Source organism: Vigna radiata, chromosome 5 (genome assembly GCF_000741045.1).
Source record: "Vigna radiata var. radiata cultivar VC1973A chromosome 5, Vradiata_ver6, whole genome shotgun sequence".
Lineage (NCBI taxonomy): Eukaryota > Viridiplantae > Streptophyta > Magnoliopsida > Fabales > Fabaceae > Vigna > Vigna radiata.
Window position 1 is genome coordinate 32931761 of NC_028355.1, and position 26801 is coordinate 32958561.

The 26801-nt window shown below is 35.3% G+C and overlaps 6 protein-coding genes across 7 annotated transcripts; 2 read left to right on the forward strand and 4 right to left on the reverse strand.

Annotated features, from left to right (window-relative positions):
- Positions 1-1640: 1640 nt before the first annotated feature.
- Positions 1641-9728, forward strand: LOC106762403 (serrate RNA effector molecule). 2 transcript variants are annotated; one of them, XM_022781501.1, is made up of 12 exons: positions 1641-2159; positions 2881-3008; positions 4331-4382; positions 6481-6555; positions 6655-6729; positions 6844-6891; positions 7053-7121; positions 7204-8004; positions 8093-8138; positions 8460-8701; positions 8793-8972; positions 9354-9728. In XM_022781501.1, the coding sequence occupies exons 1-12, from the start codon at positions 1828-1830 to the stop codon at positions 9412-9414; spliced, it is 2109 nt and encodes a 702-aa protein (XP_022637222.1). In that variant the 5' UTR covers positions 1641-1827; the 3' UTR covers positions 9415-9728. The 2 variants fall into 2 exon arrangements, with proteins under 2 accessions (XP_022637222.1, XP_014501789.1); XM_014646303.2 differs by having other exon boundaries at positions 2884-3008.
- A 1604-nt stretch (positions 9729-11332) lies between these two features.
- Positions 11333-12276, reverse strand: LOC106760723 (50S ribosomal protein L7/L12-like). The gene is given in 2 exon segments (XM_014644133.2): positions 11333-11694; positions 11696-12276. Coding segments are annotated over 2 exon segments (756 nt in total). The 5' UTR covers positions 12250-12276; the 3' UTR covers positions 11333-11492.
- Positions 12221-13794, reverse strand: LOC106760713 (pentatricopeptide repeat-containing protein At1g77405). The gene has a single exon (XM_014644122.2). The coding sequence runs from the start codon at positions 13576-13578 to the stop codon at positions 12256-12258; it is 1323 nt and encodes a 440-aa protein (XP_014499608.1). The 5' UTR covers positions 13579-13794; the 3' UTR covers positions 12221-12255.
- A 273-nt stretch (positions 13795-14067) lies between these two features.
- Positions 14068-19983, reverse strand: LOC106760714 (histone acetyltransferase of the MYST family 1). Its single transcript, XM_014644124.2, has 9 exons — positions 19654-19983; positions 18489-18577; positions 17926-17988; positions 16808-17017; positions 16097-16165; positions 15392-15553; positions 14828-14921; positions 14581-14723; positions 14068-14502 (listed from the first exon to the last, which is right to left on the reverse strand). Exons 1-9 carry the CDS (start codon positions 19922-19924, stop codon positions 14299-14301), a joined length of 1305 nt encoding a protein of 434 aa, XP_014499610.1. The 5' UTR covers positions 19925-19983; the 3' UTR covers positions 14068-14298.
- Positions 19984-22848: 2865 nt separating this feature from the next.
- LOC106760717 (ribosomal RNA small subunit methyltransferase-like) lies at positions 22849-24694 on the reverse strand. The gene is made up of 2 exons (XM_014644127.2): positions 24232-24694; positions 22849-23852 (listed from the first exon to the last, which is right to left on the reverse strand). The coding sequence occupies exons 1-2, from the start codon at positions 24538-24540 to the stop codon at positions 23112-23114; spliced, it is 1050 nt and encodes a 349-aa protein (XP_014499613.1). The 5' UTR covers positions 24541-24694; the 3' UTR covers positions 22849-23111.
- Positions 24695-24879: 185 nt separating this feature from the next.
- On the forward strand, positions 24880-25552 carry LOC106760727 (ubiquitin-40S ribosomal protein S27a). Its single transcript, XM_014644136.2, has one exon. It carries the CDS (start codon positions 24921-24923, stop codon positions 25386-25388), a length of 468 nt encoding a protein of 155 aa, XP_014499622.1. The 5' UTR covers positions 24880-24920; the 3' UTR covers positions 25389-25552.
- The last annotated feature ends 1249 nt before the right edge of the window (positions 25553-26801 follow it).

The window sequence follows — 26801 nt, forward strand, 5'->3', positions numbered from 1 at the left end:
ACTTTTTTGGTAGGACTGAAAACATTATCTTGACCTGTCTTTTGCAATCCCTAGGATTGGCTTGTCAGGTTTGGCATATCAAGTTAGTTCGAACTCTCGAGTTGAAAAATTGTCCCGACCCAACATTTTTGGTCGGACTGGCCTGTCAGACCTAATTCTTTTTGCCATCCCTAATTCTAGTGTATTATGTAGTATTAATTCTTAAAGACTTCATTATTATTATTTTTAATTCAGATGTTATGTACAGAGTTGTGCTGTAAGCTTGTTATGTGTTTTTCAACATGTTATGTACGGGCTTTGTGACGTGAAATTTAATAATCTTAGGGTTTGGAAAAACATGTTTGTGTCCATTTTAATATTATTTTAAAATGTTTGGGTCTCATAACATGGAAATGGGTAATTATGTCATTTTGCAAGTAAGGGTGATTAGTCCAGAAGGTCAGTAGGCCGAGCTCAACATAGAAGACCCACATTAGTCAAACTTGAAATCTTAGAATCAAATTAATCAAGTATAAACAATTAAAATGATCTTTGGCATGAAAAGAATATATTTTGGAATATACAACACTCATATAAATTATTTTAATCTAGTGGCATACCTACATAATTGATTAAAACAAAACCAAGTTTTCATAATGCAAAAATCTGAATAATATTAATCGATTAGGATAGTTCTCATAATCGATTAATTATAGAGAAAGATTTTTCCTTTAATTATAAGTCTTTCTCATTTAAAAAAAAAATTCATGTATCCAAAAGTTGATTATGTTAAAAAAGAAAAAAAAGAAGCGTTTTTTAATTATTGAAGAAAGTAAGAGCTCGACATTTGGAAAATTCATCAAGATGAGTTTAATTCTATGGATTGTTGCTTGCCGTAAGATTGATTAATAATATATGCATTGTAGGTATATACTTTTATTTTACTTTTTATATTGTTCATTCTTTATAGTCTTTTCATTGTGCAAGTGAATATTTTGATGTAATTGTGTGAAACATTATATCTAGAGATTGATTGTTAATATCTTATGGTCTAAGATTATTAAGGTGTATTTATAATTTGGTAAAAACCTATGATTATGCTAGAAAATCTTTCAAGTTTAGGTTATTTGGAAGAAAATTTGATGTAGATTCAAGTTTAGGATAACTAAAAATTTGGGCATTCTTTCTCTTTTTTTTTTTCATCAATCTTGTGTTTCTTTGAAAGTTTGAAAAAAGCTTGACATCTCAAGATTTAGTTTAAAAAGATTCAAAATTTTGTGAAACTGATTCCATCCCCTCTTGGTGGAAATAATACTTAATAAATTAAAAAATATATATTTTTTAAATGTTTATATTATTTTTGTTTATTAATAATGCCATAGTTCAATTTAAAATAACGGTTATATAAACAATAAAATTAAAAGGAAAACATATGATAAAAAACAAATACCCTTTATCTACAGGAAAACATACAAATATACATATAAATAGAAAGAAGAAGATATAATCGTATTTCTCCTTCATATATATATAAAACATTTGATATGATTGAAATTTATAATATTATTAATTTATCTCGTTCTTGTTTAATCAAGTATTATTATCTTTTTTATTTCTGTAAAAATAAACTTAAAAGATATATATAAACCCTAATTAGTTATCTCGTCGTAAATGCCTTTTGATATCCAATTTACGATTTGTATGCGAACCACCAATTCACTGCATCCCAACGACACACCACACTCATCTTAATCTCATTTGCAACGAAACCAAACCAAAACCTAAATCTTCAATCTTCAATTGAATTGGGATTAGGTTTTTCTGTCCATCCTTCCTCTTCTCTCAACCATGGCTGAAGTCATCAACATGCCCCCCGAATCTCTCGATCAATCTCCCTCTGCTTCCGCTCCTCCTCAACCCCCTCCACCAGCCACTTCCGCCGCCGAAGATGACCCCCCTCCGCCGCGCCGCCGAGACCGCCGCGACGATCGGGAATTAGACCGCCACCCCAACCGTAGCCGCGATTACTACGACCGCGACAGGGACTTCAAGCGCCGCCGTAGCCCCAGCCCTGGCTACCGCGACCGCCGCTACTCTCCACAGCCGCCATCGCGTCGCTCGCCTCCGCCGTACAAGCGGTCTCGGAGGGGCAGCCCCCGTGGTTATGGAACTGAGGACAGGTGATACCAGCTTTTGCCGTCATTTTTTAAGTATATGGAACTTAGGTTTGTAATATAGGGAATTAGGTCTTTTTTATTTTCAAGCTAGATGTTTATAATTAATAATGACAGTGTTTGGGTTGAGCACATGGTAAGTAAAATAGCATTGGAATTAGGTCATGTACGTTAGTGTAGTTTATTTTAATTCAGGGGTTTTGACGTAAAAGGTCGTGTTTTTATTATGGTGGGAACTGTTGGTTGAATTGATTGCTTATGTTGCTGAAAATGAAGAAATCCTCATGGATGGGAAGTGTATATGTTTTTTCTTCAATGACATTTAGTTGGATGGGAAATTAACCCTCTAATTCACAAGGGAGTTGAGGTTCCTTTGGCGGAACCCTAGACTTTATCTATTTTTTGACTTTCAAATTTCACCTATTGTAGCATGATTACACAAAGACGAGTGTTTTTGTGTTGACTAAATGATGTGCTGATATATTCATGCTATCCTGTTATTATTTAAGTTTATGTTTAAAGGACACAATATTCTCGGAGATGAATGGTTATTTGTTGACTGTGTTATGTGATTTCATGCTGTCGTGAAATTATTCAAATTGTTTATAGGTAATACTTTGGAAGTATATTTTTTTCACCTTTGAATTTGTTGCTTTACTTTCTTTTTATCCTGGGCTATGTGTCACTTTATGCTGATAGTTTATTTATTAATTGAATGTGGTTAAAGCAGATTTGGGTATGAGTATTTTGGTGGCTATGAACGAGGAGTGGGTGGAAGAACTGGTTATGCGGATGAGAAGTCTTATGGCAGGCTTGCACATCGATCTGTTGGGGGATATCATAATGGGATGTCTGGTATGTTAATAATTTTTAATTTGTAATTCGCTTGGGTTTTCCTTTCATAGTGTAGGTGACATTTATAACTCAAATTTCAATTTTATTCTCTAATCGAGCTATGTTAAACACATTTTCCCACACTGCATACTGAAAAATAACTGCACATAATATAATAGTTTTTTATGCTCTTCAATTTCATTTGTTTGTGTTGCTTATGATGGGAGTTAAATTGGTTGTATCATGTTTGTGTAGACAATGTGCATATTATTTTATAGATTATTCCATAGGTGTACTATTGAATCAGCATGATTAGTGCAGATAGAATGTTAATTATACATAGTATACAATCTCTTCCATTGCAACAAAAATAAATATCACTGTCCTACTATTCATTACGTATCCTATGCTGCTTTTTAGTTTATTCAGTGTACTTTTTGTGCTATTATCAAACATAAGCTGATACATTCACCATACAGCATGAAATGCTGTATACAAGTTTACATTTATTTGTTTGTCAGGCAACAAATTATCAGAATCTTTGACTTCAATACATATTGTAGTTAACTGTTCTGTCTACGAGTGAAAAATGCTGATGTTAATTGTTCCAGGTTCTTAAAATACTAAGATTGACATCTGCAAGGAGGAGGCGAATGATCATATACATATTAATAGTTTTTATAGCTCCCACCATATTTTTTTATTTTCTTGTTTAAATATGCCAGATGTCTTGAAATATGAATTATAGAAAAAAAGATGGTCATAAGTTAGACAGTTTCAGCTTCTAGAGTGTTTAATATGTAATACTTAGGGCTTGTTTAATGAAATTTTAGGAAAAAAATTCTGTCTGGAGAATATGCTGATATTATGGATGAGTTATTATGATGAGCCAGCTTATGGAAGCCTTATTATTCATTAGTGAATTTACTGATAGTCAACTATCTAGATTTGTTTATTTTGCTGTGTGGTAAAGTTGTAACATTTACAGTCCTTTTTACAATTTGACAAATAATTGATAGTATTTTCAGAACTGATTCCAAGGTTTAATAAATTAATAATATCTTTACATGTATAAGTTCAATTATGCTTTGTTCTTTTTGAGAATTCATGACAACGCTCCTATTCGCCTTAACATTTGAAGAAATATAAAATCAGACATTTCAATATAAGAAATCAATCTTTTTCACAATATTTCATGTTTACCTTTTTCCTTTCTAAATATTTTTTATTTTCTTTAAAAGGTTTGTTGTAGATCAACACTTTTATGCTATTAAGTACATACGTTCCTCTGTTTTTACCCAGATGAAGTCAGCTTACTGTCAGTATGTTCCTGTATTTTGCAGATGTGGATATTAATCGTGGTTATACAGATTTGTCAAGTGGAGGTACACAAAGGTTAGCTTTTTCTTTTTTAATTTAAACAATGCACGAATAAATATACCTGCCTTGTTTCATCTATTCCTTGTGCCACATCTGCTAAAAAGCAAATATGGTGAAGGATCCAATAAACTCTTTAGAACATTGCAGGAGTGGAACATAAGCATTACAGGTTATTGAGAGTTTTTTGTTTCATCTCAGATGAAATGTTTACTTTGTTTGTGCCCTGAGTTGAGATCTCTTCTTGTTGAGCAATTTGGAGACGGGATTATTAGAGGAATTTGAAATGTGTGTTACAAGCATGTGCATATTTTGCAGCTCAGTTATCCTTGATCCATAAATAGGCATCTGAAATATGGATTCCAATGCACTCTGCAAAGACTGAAGTAATGCATTAAAATATCTGTGACTGAAATGACATTCAAATACAAAGATACCTTTTGGCAAAGGAAAGTTTAGGAAGAAGCTATGATGTTATGGCAAGTTAATTTCTGGAAAGTAACAGGAACTTATTGTCTGAGAACACTAAGGGTCTCTTTGGGAGAAGTGGTAAAGAGGGGAAATCTTACAACTTGTATGGTCTCCCTCCCTTTTTCCTTTTCCACTTCTTTCAAACAGGCCCTGAGTCTTCTTCGATGGTTGGTGAAGATTGATTTCTGCAGGACTGGTGCTTCTATATTCATTATGAGCTTTATAAGCAAAACTATATTTAGACAAACAATCAGTCCAGACAGGATAATGATTAAAAGAAAATAACTGATTAAAAATGTCAAAGAAAGTAGCCAAACCGTACTAAGAGTTGAGTAACTCAGATTTAAGTGAACAATGTATGTTTTCCTTAAGTTACTGTTACAATTTTGTACTGTATTTATAGAGTACAGTAGTGCAGAATACAAAAGGTCAGGAAACCCTAAAACAATATTCTTTAAGATTTTGTAAATTGTAAACATATTCTATTTCACACCGTAATTACTTTTTTATTTATTTATATTCAATACTATTTATTGTTTTGGAGTTGTTTACTACCATCATAAATTATGCTCTTATTTGATCGGTTGATTTTTATTTTCTCCTTCTTGTTAGAATTTTCACTGGTCTTGCTTCTATGTTTTTTTTTCCTTTGGATATGTAGATATTCTACTAGCATTTGGTTCCTCTCTTATGCCTGCAAAAAAAAGCAGTAATATTTAATTAATGAGTTAATTTTTTTTTTCTGTACAGACGGTATTGAAACATTGTGCAAACTTGTATTATTTGTACGGAGTTTAGAAATATGCATGTTGGAGATCCATCGACTAAAGATAGTTAGTACAAACCTTAGCTTAGAAGCTTATTATGTGAGATTGAATTAGGTTTGAATTTTATTTTCTAAAATGACATCATATCTTATCCTAACATGGTTTGTTGGGCTTAATGTGTCACCTGCTATTGCATGCCATTCTATTCTCATGCTGGAGATGTGTGGTCCTTAGTCAATTTTGTGAGATCGAGTTAAAGATTAAAGTCTACTTTTGGAAATTGCAAAACAATTCAGTTACATTTGATTGTTTGTCCTCGTCATTGAGTTCTTACCCATTTAGGTACAAAAGGATGGCATATTTTGTTATAATCAACAGAAGAAGTTTCAGCTTGCCACTATGTATTGATTCTTCCTTATTACATTTTGGCAATGGAGTTTCCTGTTCTCTTTTATTGTTTCTACCCTCTTTTGTGAATTCAAATGTCACTTTTTTTAATCTCGTGTCCTGTTATATTATGCTATAGAAGTATACTAAATGGCAAAAAAAGGAATCTGTAAGTTATACTTTGTCTCATATTAGCACATGTACTGACCAGTATTATTTTCTTCCCTATGCTGTATTCCCAACCTTGTGGGAAGTTGTGCTTTGCGTTTGTGCTTAACTTTTGCAAAATTAATATGCCTAATTGTATCTCCCACTTTTGGGGAATTATCACTATATAGAAAAAGTAAAATTGATTTTATTATTTATTTAAATTCTTACTTTTTTTTTTCTTTCTTGAAGTGTATTTGTAGCAGTTTTTATTTAAAGTGTTGATTATGTTACTAATTCACGGGGAAGTCTGTTTACAGTTTAGATGTTTTCAATTATTTCAGAGAGGGGTTGATGTCCTATAAACAATTCATTCAGGAGCTTGAAGATGATGTACTGCCAGCTGAAGCTGAGCGTAGGTAAGTGTTGGAATATAATATCCTTTTCATCTCGCCTAAGCTCACAAAATAACTTATTGGATAGTTGTTGACTGATTATATGCTATTAATTTTTCATAGGTATCAAGAATACAAATCGGAGTATATTTCTACCCAAAAACGAGCTTATTTTAATGCTCATAAGGATGAGGAATGGTATGAATTTTCTTGGTGCACTGCTTACATTTTTATTTTGATTCTTGGGTTATCATCCTGCTTCAATTTCGTTGCAATCTTCTGATCCTTCCTTCTTTTGATTCTTTTGTGTAGGTTAAAAGATAAGTATCATCCAACAAATTTACTAACAGTAATTGAAAGGTGAGTTTTTGCAGATTTTCTAATCAAAACTGAGTGAAGCACCCTCTATACGTTGATGGAACATATAATAGAGTTTTTAGTTGGGTGGTTACTAGGTATGATGGTAAATTAATGTTTTGAAATACTTTTTTATTGATCCTCTCTGCCACATCATCTTTTAGGAGGAATGAAAATGCTCGACGACTTGCGAAGGATTTTTTTCTTGACTTGCAGAGTGGAACGTTAGACCTGTATGTTTTTTCTCTTTCTCACAGTTTGCTTTTGACTGCTCTTCCTAATTTTTTGACTTATGATAATTTTCAATCAATACAGAAATCCTGGTTTGAATTCCTCTTCGTCCAGTAAATCAGGGCATGCCAGCGAACCTAATTCAGAGGAAGAAACAGATGGTGGCATTAAGCGAAGAAGACATGGTAGGGGACCTAATAAAGATAATGATTTCTCAGCTGCACCCAAGGCTCACCCTATCAGTTCTGAACCTAGACGGATACAAGCAGATATTTTAAAAGCTCAGGCTGTTGTTCGTAAGCTTGACATGGAGAAGGGTATTGAAGACAATATCTTATGTACTAGTGACCACAACAGAAATGGTGAAAAGTCTCACAGTGGATCTGTGGGCCCCATAATAATAATCCGAGGCTTAACATCTGTTAAGGGCTTAGAAGGTGTTGAGCTATTGGACACACTTATTACATATCTTTGGCGCATTCATGGTATTGATTATTATGGAATGGTTGAGATTAATGAGGCCAAGGGTTTTAGACATGTGAGACCAGAAGGAGCAGGGCATGAAGAAACAAGTAAATCAGGTTCCGAATGGGAGAAAAAACTTGATTCATTTTGGCAGGACAGGTTGAATGGTCAGGATCCATTGGAATTGATGACTGCCAAGGAGAAGATAGATGCTGCTGCAGCTGATGTGTTGGATCCATATGTTAGAAAAATTAGGGATGAGAAATATGGGTGGAAGTATGGTTGTGGAGCTAAGGGCTGCACAAAGCTTTTTCATGCGGCTGAATTTGTGTACAAACATTTGAAGCTAAAACATCCCGAGCTTGTAATGGAACTGACATCAAAATTGCGTGAGGATCTTTATTTTCAAAATTACATGAAGTAAGTACTATTTAAGGCTTCTTTTATTTAGTGGTTATCATTGCTTGTGTTGGTGGACCTGCTTACGGTGCCCTTTCTTCCATTGTAGTGATGCTGATGCTCCTGGTGGAACACCTGTCATGCAGCAACCTCAGGTAGTCTAGTTATTTTGTTTACCACGCAGTTGTATACCTTGAAGATTACTCTATCTTTGTTGTCCATCAAAGTATGTTATAGAAACGTTTTGATGTCCAGGTTTTGGTGGGTGTTTATCTGTATCGAGGCATTTTAGCATCATTACAGATGTGGTCTGCACTGTTTTCTGCATTTCCCTATGAATATCTATTGCTATATGGGAAAGTAGCCTGATATATCAGTTGTTAGGAATTTATGGCTTTTGTATAGCAGTATATTTTTGTACAATGTCAGTAAGGATTGATTTTCAAATGCTCAGTCCCCTTTTGTTCTGCTTGTAGAAGGATAGGTCTCTAAAGCGAAGATTAGGAGGTTTGGAGGGCCGATTGAAGGATGACCGTGGTAACAGGCGAGACCAGGACACAAATGACAAAATGAATGGAGATAATAGTTCCCCATCCAATGAAAGGCAAATGGGAAACCATGATGAAGCAATGTATGATTACGGAGGGCCTGGTGTACCTCCATTTACCTCAGATATGCCCCCTCCTCCGCCAGTTTTGATGCCTGTACCTGGGGCAGGGTTGGTTTCCTTTCCCATTTTCTGATTCCAATCCACTTTATTTCTTTAATTGAGGATTTGTTGGTGCTTAAATAAATTTTCAATTACACAGGCCTTTGGGACCCTTTGTCCCTGCTCCACCAGAAGTTGCAATGCAGATGTTAAGGGAGCAAGGAGGACCGTCGTATGATGCCTCAGGAAGGAAGATGCGATCTGGTCCTCATATAGGTGGACCAGGGCCTATAATTGCTGTCCCTCCATCCTTTAGACCAGATCCTCGACGGATGCGAAGGTAATTATTATGCTGTCTTTTTACCCAGACATACCCTTTCAGGATACAAATCATATTACCTCTTTCCTGTCCATATTATTCTGCAGACTTTAATCTGCAACCCAATCCAACTCTCTGTGCCCTTTTTGAACTAGTTACATGTTATTCAGTGCTCAAGATATTCATGCCTTACTAGTTACATATTTATTTATCCCTTTGTAAGGAAAGATCATTTACTTAAGATATTTCTTTCTTAGCTTATGTTCTGGAAAAAGTTGATGGGAGTTCAAGGATTTTCATGTCATTATATAACTCTGCACTTGCCAGATATGGGCATTTACTTATTTGTTGTCTTCTATCGATTGTATGAAACATTTACTGATTCTCCAAATGGTGGTGCAGCTATCAAGATCTGGATGCCCCTGAAGACGAAGTAACTGTGATAGACTATCGGAGCTTGTAGGAGTTGGTGGAATTCATCTAACTTATATGATTTTACACTTTCTTGATCAGAGCTGCAGTCTACCCTTAGCGGGCTTAGGGTTCATTTATTTGGTGCATTTGTCTGAGTCTTATTTTCTAATGTGGAGAGCCGACGGATCTAACTTTGATTATGTACTCGAGATAAGATTTGTAGAATTCATTCACAAAATGTCATGTGAAAGGATAATTTATAAATATTAGCCGATTTGTTATTTACTGGATAATGGTGTGCTTAGCATCATGTGAGTGAAAAGTTACTTGGTAAATGAAAACTTCCTCTCTTATTTATTTCAAGTATATTCTGAATTCTTTTGAGAGAATTCTAATGTGCGTAGAGTGAAAGAGAACAACACTAAAGTTTACATCTTTTAAGAGAGATTATTTATTCCGTTGGGTTGAGTGATTGAGTTATACAGGGAATCTGATGGATGGGGCTGAGTAGGGTTAAATCATATTAAGAATAGGCTTTTTCTTCTATGGCTTTCAAATTTTAAAGTTTATACTTTATTTTAACTATTTATTTTAAGTTAATGTGTGTACCCTAATATCATGCAATCACCAATCATTAAAAAAAATAAGGACTAAACCAAAATGGATAAAAATGACGTGTAATAACTAAAGAGATTATTTTAAGTATAAGAAGTAAAGGAATAAATGTGTAGATAATACAAGTATCAAATGAGTAATTAAACCTTTTTAAAACTCTGGTAGATTACAGGAGTAGCACGTACAAGAAGCACACATTAGAATTACATTTCAACATTTCATAAATAAATAGGGAATAGAATCAAATTACATCACTACGAGTTGCATGAATTCTTAGACTATTCTATAACTTCATCTAAAAAATGTATCATTGAATTAATGTTTTATCAAATAAATCATATCTAATTTATTATACATTAATCCACAATTAATATTCTATTGATATCTTTCAAACAAAACGTAATATATATTTTTAAAACATAAAAATAGAAATTGTTTCACTACGTTCTAATAATTATTCAACTTTGACAAACATTGATATAATCAAGCCAATATATAGTTATACCCAATAGTTGGAATAATAAAAATCACATTCTATATAAAGTTATAACCAATGAAGGAATTTCTTTTTCTTATCAAGGTTTGGCTAATTTCTTTGATTTATGGTAGTAAACATTTCATCCCAGAAGATATGAAAAACTCTCAATAACCTATAAAGCTTATGTTCCAATCCTGCAATGTTCTAAAGATTATATTGGCTCCTTCATCATATTTCCTTTCTCAACTACATCGTGTTGATAGAACTTCTAGCAGATGAAACAAGGCAGATACATTTATTCGTGCATAGTTTAAATTAAAGAAAAAAAAAAACAAAAAAAACTGACCTTTATGTACCTCCACTTGACAAATCTGCATAACCACGGTTAATATCCACATCTGCAAAATGAATGCATAATACAGGAACATACTGACAGTAAGTGGACTTCATCTGGGGAAAAACAGAGGAATTCTTACCAGGAGTGCTGTCATGAATTCTCACCAGGAGTGCTGTAATTACTTCTCACCAAGAACAAAGCATAACTGAACTTGTATTACATACTCAACACTCTAGAAGTTGAAACTGATGGAAGAACTAAAATCAGAATAAAGGTTATTCATATATCCTACCTGGGAGTGGACAAGAAGAGTTGGCAGTCAGATAATATTAGAGATATTGATGTAAAAGCATTCAGTTATTCAACTGGATGTTAGTTTTCTATTTTTGTTGCTTGAACAGAAGGCCTTAGAGCCTATATATGGTAGTCGTGTCTGTTTGGTGTGAGATAATATTCAAGATCAGTTTAACGTTTAAGCTTACCCTTATCTTTTCTTCATATGCAACAAAATTCAATTGATACAAGAAAAAGTCTAGAGAACACTAATTTATTTGTAAGATGTTAATGAGTATCGTGCGTAGGAATACAACAATTTATTCCATTAAGAGGGAACAGAAGAATAATGTTGCAAAAAATTAACACAGCAACTATAAAGTTTTCTAATTTTCAGAAAAGTAAAATGAAACAGCATACATCATTACATAACTTTTGCACCACGAGCTTTGAGTTTCTCCATTATCTTCTCCCCTTCTTCTTTTGAAACACCTTTCTTTATATGAGAAGGTGTTTTATCCACCAAATTCTTGGCCTCCTTCAAACCTAAATCAGTAAAGCCCCGTACCTCCTTGATGATTTTAATTTTGCAAGCCGCTTCACAGGACTCCAGTTTCAATTCAAACAGTTTTTTCCGGCTTTTGCTCCTCCTTGGCCGCAGCTAGTGCTTTCGCTGCCATTCCAGCCAAATTTCCAGCTCCTGCTTTCATAAATTCCACATTAGGCATTTCCTTCACTCCCATTTTCTTCATCATCACAAGACCCAATTTTGAGGCTTCAGCTACTGTAAGAGATGCTATTTTATCAACAAGCCTGAAAACTCTTGCTGATGGAGGACCTCGATGATCATTGGGATCAAATGTAGTAGGATCAAAATCAGCTGGAAGACTTCTTGGGTAAATTTCCACTTCCTCTACATCCTCCTCCTCTTTCCTTGCAGGCTGACCAAAATTTCTTGAAAATGCATTTATGCTACCAGAGTTAAGCTGCACTATGGTTGGCTGAAAAGTTTGTGTATACAAACCATGGGGTAAATAATGCATTATTCTTGAAAGCTCATTCTCAACTGATTGTGATACAGTATCTAAGAATGCAAAATCAATCCAGCTTAACACCCATCCTGTTCGCCTAATCCAATAAATAAATTGACCTTGAAAGCAGAAAAAAATAGATTTGTGCATTCAAACTCAAACTGGTTCCTCCATCTCTGGATAGCCCTTGCGAGTCATAACAGGTTTCACCTTCATCATTTGCCTATACCTATTCCATATGCCATCCTTTATTCTCTTGTGCACCACATCCTCCTTCAACAACAAGCCACCCTCCCCGGCAGCGCGAAGCGAATCACAAACCAACCCATAAGTATACTCTCTGGGCACTGATCCGCCATCGACCAACTCAACAAGAAACCCCCAAGCCTCAACAACCCTCCCAGCTTCACAAAGCGCGTGAATGATGGGAGTATATGAATTCGAACCGGGAACCCCGTGCCCCAACCTCTGCATCTGCCTCAACATCTCAACACCCTTATCAATCTCATTCACAGCACTATAGTACCTTATGAAAGACCCGTAAGTAACATGGTTCGGAACAACACCCCTTGTCTTCATATCATCGAACAACTCCAGAGCCCTCTCCACGCGCAACGTCTTACAGCACCCATCAATTAGGGCATTGTAAGTCACAACATCGGGAACCAACCCTTTGAAAAGCATTGACCGGAAGAGACGCCCGGCCTCGTAAATCCGCCGGCGCGTGGCCTTCCTGCAGCCGGTGAGCCTTCCGTAGCGGCAATAAGAGCTTATGAGAATCGTGTAAGTGAAGGTGTCAGGCGGGCACCGGAAACCGGGAAGCTCCATTTGCTGGAGAAGGTAACGCGCCTTGGTGAAGTTCCCCACACAGCATAGCGCGTAAATCAGCGTGTTGTAGGAATGGGTATCAGGTTTGCAGCGGAACTGTTTCATTCGGTGGAAGGTGAGCAAGGCTTCGTCGGCGAGGCCGTGCTCTCCGAGGAGTTTGATGACGCACGTGACAGTGGCGGTGGTCACGTGAGGGCATTGTTTGAGGAAATTCCAGAGGTGCTTGGTTGCGCTGGCACGGGCAAGTAGGCATGCCAGCTCGCGGCACGTGGCTTCGGAATGGGCAAAGGCGAAGCGGGCTTCGACCCAGCGGAAGAACTCGAGGGCCTTTAATGAGCCGAGATGGACCTTGTCGGGGTCTTGGTGGGCAGCCGGGCCTAAGACGAGGGTGTTGTTGCAGAACTTGTGGTGTTCGAGGTTGAGGTTGCGCTGCCGCAGCGGGGTGCGGTGACGGAAGCCGCTCTGGCGACCGATGGAGCGAGGTGATTGAAGGGTGTAGCGGGAGATGGAGCGGAGAACTTCCGTGACGGCGTCATTTGTCCATGACGCAGGTGACGGTGACGGTGGTAATGGAAGGTCTTTGATTACCAATACCAGTACTTGGTTGGCAAGGTGTTTGTTAAAATGACGCGCAGGGTTTGTTATTCCCATTTACGTTTTGCAAACGTTGCAATTTGAACCATGTGCTCACCGTAGTAAGGAAAAATTATTGTTGGAAACCAAAAAGTATATCTGCCCTTAAGGGTTTTTAATAATATTTTAATCAGGGGTAAATGGGAAAATTTTGCAAGAAATGTGATCCTAATTGTGTTAATATATGTGCTTATATAATTCAAAATGTATTTGACATTAGTTTAGATAGTGTGGATATTTTAAAATGTATAATACAGTTTTGATTTTTTTTTAGATAGTGCGGATATTTTAGATAATGTTGACATACAACCTTGAAAGAAACTTTTTTTTTTTTTTAATTTTGTAAACTTAAAATCTTAGTAATCCCTTTAATAAATGCATATAATATTCAATTTTCTCAATCATTGAAAACAAAAAAAAAAATAATAAATTTAAATTTTTTTATAATTCTTTAAAAAAAATATATCGATAATAACTGTATTAACTATTTATTTTTAAGTTGATGTGTACAACTAACATCATGCACTCACCAATCTCATTAAAATAAAATAAATTTTTGCTTCTGGCATTCATGATTAGAAAGATAGGAGGAAAGGGATAATAATAGAGCAGTAGATGTCTACGCTAAAGTTACAGTTACAGCTATAGCTACAGGAGCTAGGGTTCAGCACTACCCAATCAGTATTGTTCCTATTCTGATTTTCACTATACACAAAGGTACAATTTGTTTTTGGGGGATCAACTCTGTTCTTTATAAGGAGTCCAGATCAATTTGCTAACATCAACATCCAGGCCTCCCCTTCCAGCAGCTTTAAGATGACGATCCAACACTTTGGGATCAGCACAGATCACATGTTGACCTTTCCTGTATTGAATCAATTCTAGACTCTGCAGGGTTGTTAATATATCTTCAGCTTTAATGGCAGTCATATCACTCAGTTCCTGTTCAAAACCAAATCATAAGTCATTCATTCAATAAAAACCACTCTCATTGCCCTCCAAACATTCACAACAAGGTACCTTGATAGAAATGTTCCCCTTGTGCTTCTTCAGAATGTCCAAGAGAACCCTGGTCCAATATCCTCTGTAGCTTAGCAGTCCAAGATCTGATAGGGGTCTTTCAGGTGTCCCAACTTTGCTCTCCTTCTTCGACAGTTCATATGCTTTTCAATCATTCAAATTTCAACCAGTTTCAGTCACACTTTATCACATATACTCTAGACACTGGTAAATAAGAGACCCTTTTTTATAGAAAAGGAGAGCTTACAGAAAGCAATTAGAAATTTGCCATAGCCTTTCCTTTGGTAAGGTGGAAGGGTGAGGATACATGCCAAATTGTAAGATTCCTCGGAATGTTTTTCCTGCACAAGAAAAAAGTAAACATAATCAACAAGATTAACCATAACGTGCAGAAAATAATAAACAAATATGTATGACTAACAAATGAAAAGCTTGAAGACTAAATATATTTAAATTAGAACCAAGTTCTTTCCTTATAATGCACAACTCAGTAAATCGGCAAGTAGGAGAACCACCGGTTGCAGCAATGAAAACCTATGTCAGTTTCAAAGAGACTACTGCTGTATTGAAGGAACTTTAAGTGAACTTCAAAAAACCAAGTAAAAGGCTTAACATGAAAAAGATTGAACTCGAGAAATCAAGAAAATGACAAGAATGAATCACTGCACCAGAAGCAAATTTGAAAAACATAAGTACATGTATAAATATAAACACTAGTACGACCACAACTTTTTAAACACTGACTAAAAGCAAACAATATTCTATTTGCAATTATTCAAAGCAAAATAATTACAGCATTGTAATATTTTACCTTCGAAAAATAGCCAACCATGTGACAACCTCGATCATCACATTCACACAAAACATAAAACAGAAACAGATCTACGTCATAATAGAGTGTCTTGTGATCAAGAAATAACTTGGCCAAGTAACAAAGATTCTGCCCATAAACCTTGTTCTTCTTTCCATCAACCTGTTTCCAGATATAATAATAATAATAATTAAAAATAGCAATAAAAAATTCAAACTTCGATAATAATCAAGGACTAATAATAAAAAATGTGCAGATAACTATTGCAATTTGCAACTGCCAGCAAAATAAAACAACTGTCAGCAAAATAAAACAACTGTCATTTTCTAAATCGAAATAATTTCCAATATTTTAGATGTTTTAACTTCCACTACAATATCATTTAACTATTTCAAAACAAAATCACCTATTTTCTTTTAATGAGAGAATTAATTAAAAAAATTATTGGAAAGCTGGTGCTCATCAGGTTAGGGAGCCGCAGAAACTTGGGCAACCATCAATGTCTTTAAAAAAGAACTCTACCAGAATCAAAGCAGAATAATGAATTTTTATACAAATTGTGAGTATTCATTGCACAAATATTTAAAGATAAGTGACAAAAAGAAAAAACTTAATTTTGAACTAAAAAAATTGAAGATAATGGAATGAGTACTAATGAGAATAAATGGAGGAATTTGTGATATTGAGAACAGTTTTAATATGTACCTCAAACATTGACAGTGTGCCACTTCTATATATCTCATCACCAGGAGGATGCTTCAGATCGCATTTCCTCTGCATGAACAGGAAGGCAACGTTAGCATTGAAAATGGTGCTGAAGTGAGCATTGGGTATACTAAACTGGCATCTTTCTTCAAGTTTTTGGAAGCCCAACGGAGAGAAAAGAATAAATACCAGCAGATGAATTTTATAGACTGTTTCATATAATACTCTTTTATCAATTTTCAAGTGGTAAAGAAACTAAAAACATTCATTTCACTCAAACAGGTTCATTTTAAAATAAGTAGAAAGAAGAAATAGATTTTAAAGATGACTAAATGATTAAAAGTGCAATCCTGAGTATGAGTAAATTTCAAATGGCAAACAAGACAAAACCACAGAATGTTTGGAATCCCATCGAAAGCTACAACAAATAGAACTTCAATGAAGAATAAGCATCATAGGTGCAGATTATGATCACAAAAAACTAAGCAGTTTTTGTACCAATACTGCAATAAGGAGGACAAGCGTAGTAAAATTGGTAACAGGTATTTTGCCTTTTGGAGAACAAACTTTCCCCTCAGATAAGTTCAATGCCTTAGTTTGTGTATACAGAGCTATCTGCTAGTTTTTGTTCTTCGCTCAAAAAAAAAAAAAACGTTGCATACACTAAACAAAGAAATATAAAGTGAAAGGACATTTTCAGTCGCAGCTCACCATATGCCTCTGAAGCTGTTCTTTGCGCTTCATGAAATTGAGGCAAAACTCGCAAAAGTACAGCCTCAAACAGTCATTGTATTCTGGAGGGAATGGGGAGAAGTACCATGTCTCGATCTCATATCTTCCAAGCTCAATAGTAGCTATATTTTTCACTTTTGTAAATTCCTCATGTTCTCGTAAACTGGCAGCATCAAGCTCCTCGTGACCCTATAATTTAACAATACATATATAAATTTAAAATACAATGAACAAATTGATAGTTGAAGCAGGAACAAACTGAACAGCCAGTAGAATATAGTAGATTCAACTTGAACGCACAAGAAAGCAATGATCGGCATCCAGCTCAAACATAATAATATCACAAATTCACAATTATATGTTAAATGCAACTTCAATGTTACCATTAAAGCTACTCATGCAAACAAGGATAGAGTTTTTGAAGCACCTATGGACGAGGTGTCTTAGTGTGTTTGCCGAACTTTTTTTGTCAAACAGCTTTTTTCATGAAGAAAAACTATTATAACATACATCCATTATCCAATACCCATCTATCATATACATGTTTGAAAATTGTTAGAAATTCAGCTTATGATGTTCAATTTTTTACAGAGAAATAGCTTCTTCGAAATAAGTGGGAAAAAAAAAAAACTGGAGCTTATGATTAAAAACCTGTATCAGCTTATTTTCTAGGCAGCAAATTTCAGTTTTCTCATTTTATCCCCAACAATTGATAATCTGAATACAACCAATTACAAATAATTCAATACCTTTTTTTTAATGTTACTACAGAAGAAGTAATTCTTTTATGCAATCTAAACAAAATAGATTTTAAAATCATTGTTAACCTTACATATCCTGAAAATAACTTATTCTATATAGTCAATCATAACAATAATTTATTGTATACTCAATATATTTTTTACAGCTAATCCAAACACGCTGCTATACATCATTTTGAAGTAACACTCAAATGTTGATAAGATATTCAATCAGAACAGTATGCACAAAGAATTGTGCCAGTGCAAAAATTAACAAATTATAGCTTGTGTTTTGTAGTGTGTATTTGTGTCTAACAGCTTATGTTGAAGTTGTATCTGAAAATGTAATAATTCTACCTCTACATGTGTCTCATCAATCTTCCTCTTTTGGTGGCGTGTCATCTTCAAACCAGTTGCGCCCTAAAAAACCATATTTGCAAGGTTTAAAATGAGTCCAGTCACAATACCCCAAATTTTGATATAAGAGGTAGACATTACCAAGAAAGTAAACAACAATTAAGATATTAAATTGAAGAATGGCCAGTACAAGTGAAAACAAATGTGTATTAAATGTATTAAATTCCAGACACCAAGATGAACATGACTACAACTCGTTATCATACCAGAACTCTTCTGCTACCACCAGGTCCCACCAAAAGGAGATTCCATACAAAAGAAAATATGTCTGTTTTATATATTATAAAACCATGGACTTAAATATAATCCGATGATATCATCTGTTTCATGCAACCAATCCCATCTAATAGGAAAGGATGAGGTTGTGTTTGTATACAATAAACAGATGTCTCCACTACATTATCACTTTTTCCTCAGGGAATTCCCATTACCTTCTTCAGAAAAAATAAATTGAAGAGGTCTAACTAATTCTGCCGATACAATTTGGAGTAAATATTCATTACCTTCTCCTCCACTTTCTCATCGACAACCGCCTCCACTGAATCAAGATCAAGCTGTTCAAGCTTAACCCACTCGTCAAGCCTTCTATTGACTGCCAAAGAAAAAGGCAAAAAAAAAAATTACAACAAGACTAACCAGTAAGCATCTTATCATCATTCCTGACTGCCAGTATTTTAAATTTCTGGAAGCGGCTTATAACAACGACCACAAAAAAAGGCTATAATAAGTTAGCTGCTATTTTGAAACTTTATATATAACAGGTATCTTCAATTACGAATGATAGAAATCAATCAAGATTAATGACATTCATAACTAACAATAAAAATCCATAGATGTCCTAAACAAAACATACAAACAAATACCAACCAAAGTCAAATAAGTTTCCAAGATAGGAATCCTCAGTTTTCAATCACTACCTTCTAATTCAAGGTTCCTTCTTTATCATTTTCACTACTATTACAGTTGTAGATTTCATTTTGCATAATTGAAAACCCAAAACTATGATGCAAAATGTCCCAATGCCTCTCTTCATAGCATGTTTTGGGAATCAAAACATCGTGCCGCTTCTGTCACTATTCAGCCCGTTATTTTGTATGCTACAACAACCACACTAAACCACTTCGGTACGGAAAACCCTAAAGTAGGTGTAGCCGCACCACAACACTATGCTGCTGTATCAGAGCTATTCACATCCTAATTTTATTGCACTCCTTCATTTCCAAAATACCAGTTATGGCTTCCTTGCTCACCCACGATTGGGATAAAAACCACACACGCGCAAAAGTGATTCACTTCTCTTCAACTCGGAACTTTTCATTCTCTAAAACAAAACCTCAAAGAATAAATAATCCTAACTCTGCCTACTAACAAATTCATAAATAATAACTTATAACAATCCAGGTTCTGTGAAAGCTTCACTAGTATTCACATCATATTCATAACGAACCCTATTAGTAATAAGATTTAAATTACAATCAAAGCTACCGACACAATACTCACCGTTAACCCAAAACAAAACGCGAAACCAAATCAAATTGCATCCAAACAAACCTTAAATCAACACACAGCTCAACCAACCAATCAACCCTCGAAGCCGAAACCATAAAAGTTCACTCTATTCATTCAAATGGAGAAACAGAACGAAGGTCGAAGGTCGAAGGATCCTACACTCGGTGTAATGGACGTAATACTCGTAATCGCTGGGGATGGCGTTGTGAACCTTCCGGCGTTCGATGACCTTAACGGGATGGTACTTGCTGTCCCTCCACCGGCACATGACACGCGTGCCGACCTCCAGGGGGAGAACCGACGATCTCCTACGCTTCGACATGTCGGGCTCCGGCGCCGCCTCCGCGCCGTCGACGGACATGGATTTGCCTTTGCCGGCGGAAGGAGCGGAACCGTTTTCCCCGCCGGTTGGGGTTTCAAGCGAACCCATGAAAGAGAGAAAGACGAGTCAAATTTCTTATCTGAAATAAACCTAAGGTTTTAAAAAATCCCATCTGATAAAGTTAAGTAGAGTGAAAACAAAGGCTTAATTAAGATGGGTGTAACTACAGATAAATTTGTAACTTTCAACCTATTTTAATCATTATCAGTTGGGTTTTTTTTAAATAAGTCTCTTTCTTTTTCTTTTCTTTTTAATTTGGTCTTTAAAAATGAAAAATCAAAGTAATTTGATTTCTGAAGTTAAATTGGATTGACAAATTAAAATTAAGTTGAGTTATCATTCTAAGGTATGTTATGTAGAATATGTGAAATTAAAAAAAAAATTGTTTCTGAAAATTAAAATTAGAGTTCATGAAAACGAAATTAGAGTTCATCATATTTAGTTTTTCTCCAAATTAGAAACCCTAATAATTCTAGGGTTGGTTTTGAATTTGGTTTTTCTTGCAGGTTCTGGTTCAAAATGAAGGTGTGACGACGGCCTCGTGATAGCTGACGAAGGAGTAACTTGTGATGCACGTTTGAAGAAGATGAAGGGTTGAGACTTCTGCGTGAAAAGATTGTGCGATTTGTGTAATGAATACGAAGGAGTTTTGTGATTTGGGTACTTATGGGTTTTTGGGTTAAAGGATATTGACTTGATTTTTTGTAGGTCTGAAATTTGGTATTTGTGTGAGAAGGGAGAAGAGAACTCATCCAATGGTGACGCGATTATAGGGTTCCTGAATTTGGATTTTTTTTAATTTCTGCAGGTTCAGACTCGCTGCAGCATAGCTCTAGCGATGCTTGCGGTTTGGGTTGCGTGGCATGCCAATGAAGAGAAAACAAACCTAATTCGTGGTGATAGCGCATGGACATTGGCTACCCATGGTGGTTTTGCTTATGCATAGCTGGTTTCACGATTGTGCGAGGAAGACGAACATGGTTTTGCAAAGGTGGTGGTTGTGTGAAGGCTAGTGATGACGTTTTTAGGTGGCTGTCATGAACTATTAGTGTTTTTGATTTGGGGAAAGGTTGAAGAATATAACGTGGCAGAATGTGGTGACACTTAACTTAATGTGATGATATGTATATCCTTAATAATTCCACCTAGTAGAGCTGTCAAAACGGATAATTCGGCGCAACCCAACCCGACCCACCATTAGTTGACCACTTAATAAGCTAACCCAACCTGACTCATTTATTAGCAAGCTGAAAAAATTTGAACCCGATCCGACCCACCACGGGTTGGTGGGTTAAATGGGTTGGCTCATTAGCTCACTTAACTTTTTTTCACCCTCTTGTTCTGAAATTCTTATAACACGTTACTTTGATAGATCAAATTGAAACAATAATAATTGGACTAATTGATAAAATTTTGCTAATTTAGTTTAATGAAACATACACAACTGTATTACCAAGAAGCTACATATAGCTGTCAACTGCGTTTTGAATGATTAATTTAATTAATTTGATTTCAATAAAAAATAGGACTTGAATAATTAATTTGATTTCAATAAAGAAAAATAGGTGGGCTGGTGAATAAACCCAGCTCACTACCGGATAAGTCAGGTTCTTAGCGAGCCGGGTCAAAATTGACTCGCATCAAAATTTTCACATTTTTTTCCAACCCAACCCGGCTTAAACTTGTGGTGAGCCGGGTTGACTCACGGGTTTCAACCCATTTTGACGGCACTACCTAACCGTTACAATTCAACTTACATTTAACTCTATTAATCAAATTTAACACCAGAGACCTAATTGTACTAACTTTTCACTTTTAAGAACCTAATTGAAGAATAAAATAAGAAATGAACCTATTTGAAAAGGTCCAATATAAATAGAGATTATCAAAATAATTAAACCAAAATTTTATGGCATATTTGCTGTTTAAAAATTTAAAATTCTTGAATTGTGTTTCTACGGTTAGATTTTTGAAGATTTTTAGGAGGATTTTGAAATTTGTAACAAAATAAATAAAATTCTATTTCTTAATTATTTTATTAGATTTTAGATTTAGAGATATTTGAGGTAAAATCTTGCAAGTTAAAATAGAAAGATAACTTTAGATTTTGAGCATGGAGTTGCATATAAATGGTAAAATCCTAATGGTTAATTTGTTCCTTTTGTCTAAAAAGGGTTTCTTTATTATTGAGAGAGAAGATCCATCAAAACACTCTCATAAGTAGGGATTACAAAAAATATAGTACAGATATCCGTGAATAAAATTCGCAACCAATAATTATTATTCATGAATATTTATTACTCACGAATAGTGAATAATAAATATTTTAATATCCATTTTTAAATGGATCTAAATACGGATATTATACTATTTGAGCACCTATTTTGACTATAAAATTAGCTGGGGCTCAACGTTACTTTCACCATTGCTATCTATACTCTCTTCAAGAACTGAGCGTCCTATTTTTCTTTTCTCAAAAGTAATAATGTCGACTTATATGCTTTCTTACTCATCATCAATGGGCCTATGAATCAAGCTCTTGCGGTTCAATTTTAACGTAAGTAACCAAACAAATAGCACACGAAACAACTCGTTTCAGCGTCCACTACAACGAGCTCATTATGGCCATGGGCCACAAAGGGGTTCGATATTAACTTGGTAATACCATTAAAAAAGGCACAAGCACCCATGTCAAAGAAGCATGAATAATTCTACTATAAAACCTTTCAAAGTGTATTTGATTCAGGTAGTGTAGACATTTTTCCAACCTTAGAATATCATATGCCTCAAATAACCAAAAAACTACCTATAAATTTTAGTATCAAATGTTGAAATTTAACCTGCGTGTGACAAATTATAGCTAAATATCGGTTCATCTGTAACTGCAATATGCCTCATGATCATTATCTACAATTCAGCTTCCCAATCAGGTTGCAGCAAAAAGAGAAAATGAGTATATTTGCCAAAAAAAATAATGTGTGTGACACCACACAGAAAGCTGCAGATGCAGATTTTCATAAAGTAACGAAGGAAGAGCAACAAGTAATCTAAACACTATAGATTATATGGAGTAGAACACATCCCATGAAGGATCTCAACAAAATACAATGCTTAAGAAAAGTTTATCTAATACCACTCTTTCTTTGAAAATTGCAGCCTAATGATAAGACTAATAAGCAAAAAATATTGTAGATTTAAGACTGAAGAAGCTATCAAGAAAATTGACCATCTGAAATTAGGAGAAGTGTATGCCAGCTTTGTTAAATAGAGATAGCAGGTATAGGAATTCCTGCAATGTGAGCTTGGATGACCTCTTTTCTTCAAAATCTCCCTCTTTCAGAACATCCAAAACCTTGTCCTTGAATTCAGATTGCACCTCATCAGCTTCCCCATCCTCAACTTCCATTTCATCATCATCTGCTCCATCATCATCCATCTCCATACCTTGATCATCACCAAAACTAGCAAAGTCAATTTTGGTATCTGCTTCCTTCAATGAATCTTCTTGTCCAAGTTGCAGCGCCCTAACAGTCCTGTAGTTCTTTTCAAGCAAGGAGATCACACTCTTCTGCCTAAATATTGAACCAAGTGTTTTGTTCTTCCTGTTGAAACAAATTCGCAAAAACCCCTCCCATTCCTTCTGGTTTACTTCGATACGGGGTTTCCTGGGCTCAATTCGCACTACAGAGGAATCAACTTTGGGAGGGGGCCTGAAGTTATTTCTTCCAACTTTGAGGAGGTGGAAGACTCGAGCATGGAGTTGAGTGTTCACCGTAAGACGACAATATAGTTTGTCACTAGGCTGAGCAACCAGTCTCATGGCAAATTCTCTCTGGAACATTATGATTGCAGCCCTAAATACAGGCTGGTGATTGAGTAACTTGAATGTGAGAGGAGAAGATATTTGGTAGGGAATGTTTGCAACACATATGTCAAAATAAGGAAGATCGGTTTTCAGCACATCGCCTTGGATAACCTGTAACCGTGAAAAACATAAAACAGAACACAAGTATCCATCTTGTAAGTTGAAAAGAAGCTCTTCCAAACGAATTCTCTATGCTCATCATGCATGATACACTTAATTCATAACTCATCGAAATAAGCACTTGAAATATAAGTTGAAAACTGTTTTCATAGGCTACCCTAAAAACCCATTGAAGCAATCTACCCCATATTTTAAAAACCCAGTCACTGACCTTCTAACAACTCAAGTTTCTGGTTATTTTCAATTTTCACAGAATCAAATATTTTGAATTGTTGACTGTATTTGACTGAAAAATTGAGAATTCGCAGTGGAATTAACTTTTCTAAAAACTGAAAAAGAGAAAGTGAAATTTTGTATTTTGTATACATACCGTGAGGCGATTGGAGTGAGGAGTGCCCTGGAACCGTCGCTGGAGCTCGAGAACCATGCGTGGATCGATCTCAACGGCGACTACTTTCTTGGCTACTTCTAGAAGCTTCTTAGTGAGGTTTCCGGTACCCGGACCGATCTCGAGGACGACGTCGGTGGGTTTGACGCCGGATTTTTGCACAATGGAGTCGACGAGCAAGGGGTTCTTGAGAATGTGCTGCCCCTTCGATTTGTGGAAGGAGATTCCTCCCTGGTACGGCATGTGCTGCTGCGCCTTCGCCTTCTCCTTCCTCGCTTTCCCTCCCGCCATTGAAACGCGCGTTCTCGCAAGGCGTTGTTTGTTTTGGATCAAAATTACTTAGAATGGAACAACGTGCTGAATAGGGAACGCTGAAATGCGAAAAAGAATTTAAAATAGCTTAACAGAGAATATATATCTCAAACTAGCTTCTGCGTTTTTATTTCACGAATGAAAAATTATATATATTTTTTCACAATGTAGTGTCATAATTCATTGAATAATACTAATATATAATAAAAATGTAATTTTTCTTCAAAACTTAACGTTAAATGGGCTGGGCCCAGCAAGTTTTGGGCTGAAAAGAGTCCAGCAGAAACCCTAATTCCTACACTATTTAAACCTTCCACACGATCAGAAACCCTACATTGGAAACCCTAGCAGTAGCAGCAATGCAGATATTTGTCAAGACCCTTACGGGGAAGACCATCACCCTTGAGGTGGAGTCTTCTGACACCATCGACAATGTCAAGGCCAAGATCCAGGACAAGGAGGGAATCCCACCAGATCAGCAGCGTCTCATCTTCGCCGGAAAGCAGCTCGAGGACGGCCGCACCCTCGCCGACTACAACATCCAGAAGGAGTCCACTCTTCACCTCGTCCTCCGTCTCCGCGGTGGTGCCAAGAAGCGCAAGAAGAAGACATATACCAAGCCTAAAAAGATCAAGCACAAGCACAAGAAGGTGAAGCTCGCCATCTTGCAGTTTTATAAGGTTGACGACTCCGGCAAGGTGCAGAGGCTCCGCAAGGAGTGCCCCAACACTGAGTGCGGCGCTGGAACCTTCATGGCTAACCACTTCGATCGTCACTACTGCGGCAAGTGTGGTCTCACCTATGTGTACCAGAAGGCCGATGCCTAATCCGTAATGAATTTGCTTTTCTTATTAGTATTTTTAGTTTTTAAAAGTTTTGTTTCGTGTTTGTCTAATTAAACTTTTATCAATACTTTATCGATTTGGATTATCTGTTATTCGCATTCATATATTTTGTTAAATTCCGTTGATGCCATTGGTGTTTGATCGAATTGATATGATTGTTTATTGTTCTATGATATGTCGGGTGTGTGGTATACGAAATGAAATTGTAGATTGAGATTGGAAAATCCTATTTATTCGTTTTGAGTTGGGATTTAGGTGTTAATGGTAGGGGTGGCAAAACGTGTAGGTATTTTTAACCAGATATTCGATTAGACAGAACACATATTGGAGGTATTTTTTTAAACCCGTATTCGATTAGATGGATAACAGGTCGGGTAAATGGGTAGGAATTATTTGTGTATGAACAAACCGCTGTCATTGTTTAGGTGATTATGTTCCCATTTTATGTTTATCATTTTGTAATCGTTTTCTTGATTGGGGATATAAAAGAATTGCTTGTGGAAAGGTTTGCAAGTGTGATTGGATCTTGTAAGGTTGAAGATCGATTTTTAAGTGTTGTACTACTTATCTGTTTTTTGTAATGAGTCTGTAAAATTTGAAGTTGGTGATTTAGTTTTATCAAATTGATAAACAACTAGATGTAGCCTTTTTCAAGAGGTGAACTAGTATAAGTATATGTATTTTTCTTTTTGATATCTATCTCTTACATATATATGCACTTAGAACACTTGGTTTTCTAGCTTTCTTTTCCTAGATTAAAAAAACTTTGATAATACATCTCAATATCTTGATCTAAAGTTTCTTCTTGAGTAAAAAAACTTTGATAATTCATCTCACACTCTCTTGGATTCATCTCCCGAATCAAAAGCAAGAGAAAAATGACATCTTGCATTGTTTCATGTGTTGTCATGCAAATAGGGCAACTTGCTACACACTTAACTACACACTTAACTTTGCTACACACTTAACTTTTCTTACAAATAATTTATGAGCCTTTAAAGCAATTACTCTCTCTTTTTTTAATTGTTATACTTTCATAACTAAATTTTTTATATAATAACCATTCTTCAGTTGCTTTTATTCCTTTTTTGTTGAGTGATTTATTTATATTTTAATAAAAATATCTTATTCATTAATATTTAGTAATATTTTATTATTAAAAGTGAGTTGGTATTTGACATTTTTAAAAAACTTTTGCCAATGTATTTTTTTCCATTTTTGTTATTAATTAATCTCATTTCATTTTCTTGTAAATAATTAATCAACTAATACAAATATAATACTAATACCGAGGCCAAAAAAGTCATAATAAATTACCTAATAATTGTAGTTTTGACGTATTTAAGTTATAATTACTTTCCACAAAGTTTTTTTTTTCAATAATCTTGTTTGTAA

Coding starts and splice junctions, on each gene's coding strand:
- LOC106762403 (XM_022781501.1), top strand. CDS start 1,828: ATGGCTGAAGTCATCAACATGCCCCCCGAATCTCTCGATCAATCTCCC. Junction 3,009..4,330: donor ATATCATAATGGGATGTCTG/GTATGTTAATAA, acceptor TGTATTTTGCAG/ATGTGGATATTAATCGTGGT. Junction 6,556..6,654: donor CCAGCTGAAGCTGAGCGTAG/GTAAGTGTTGGA, acceptor AATTTTTCATAG/GTATCAAGAATACAAATCGG.
- LOC106760713 (XM_014644122.2), bottom strand. CDS start 13,578: ATGGGAATAACAAACCCTGCGCGTCATTTTAACAAACACCTTGCCAAC.
- LOC106760714 (XM_014644124.2), bottom strand. CDS start 19,924: ATGGGTTCGCTTGAAACCCCAACCGGCGGGGAAAACGGTTCCGCTCCT. Junction 17,989..18,488: donor ATGAGAAAGTGGAGGAGAAG/GTAATGAATATT, acceptor ATGGTTTTTTAG/GGCGCAACTGGTTTGAAGAT. Junction 15,554..16,096: donor GCACACTGTCAATGTTTGAG/GTACATATTAAA, acceptor ATCTGGAAACAG/GTTGATGGAAAGAAGAACAA.
- LOC106760717 (XM_014644127.2), bottom strand. CDS start 24,540: ATGGCGGGAGGGAAAGCGAGGAAGGAGAAGGCGAAGGCGCAGCAGCAC. Junction 23,853..24,231: donor CTCACTCCAATCGCCTCACG/GTATGTATACAA, acceptor TCACGGTTACAG/GTTATCCAAGGCGATGTGCT.
- LOC106760727 (XM_014644136.2), top strand. CDS start 24,921: ATGCAGATATTTGTCAAGACCCTTACGGGGAAGACCATCACCCTTGAG.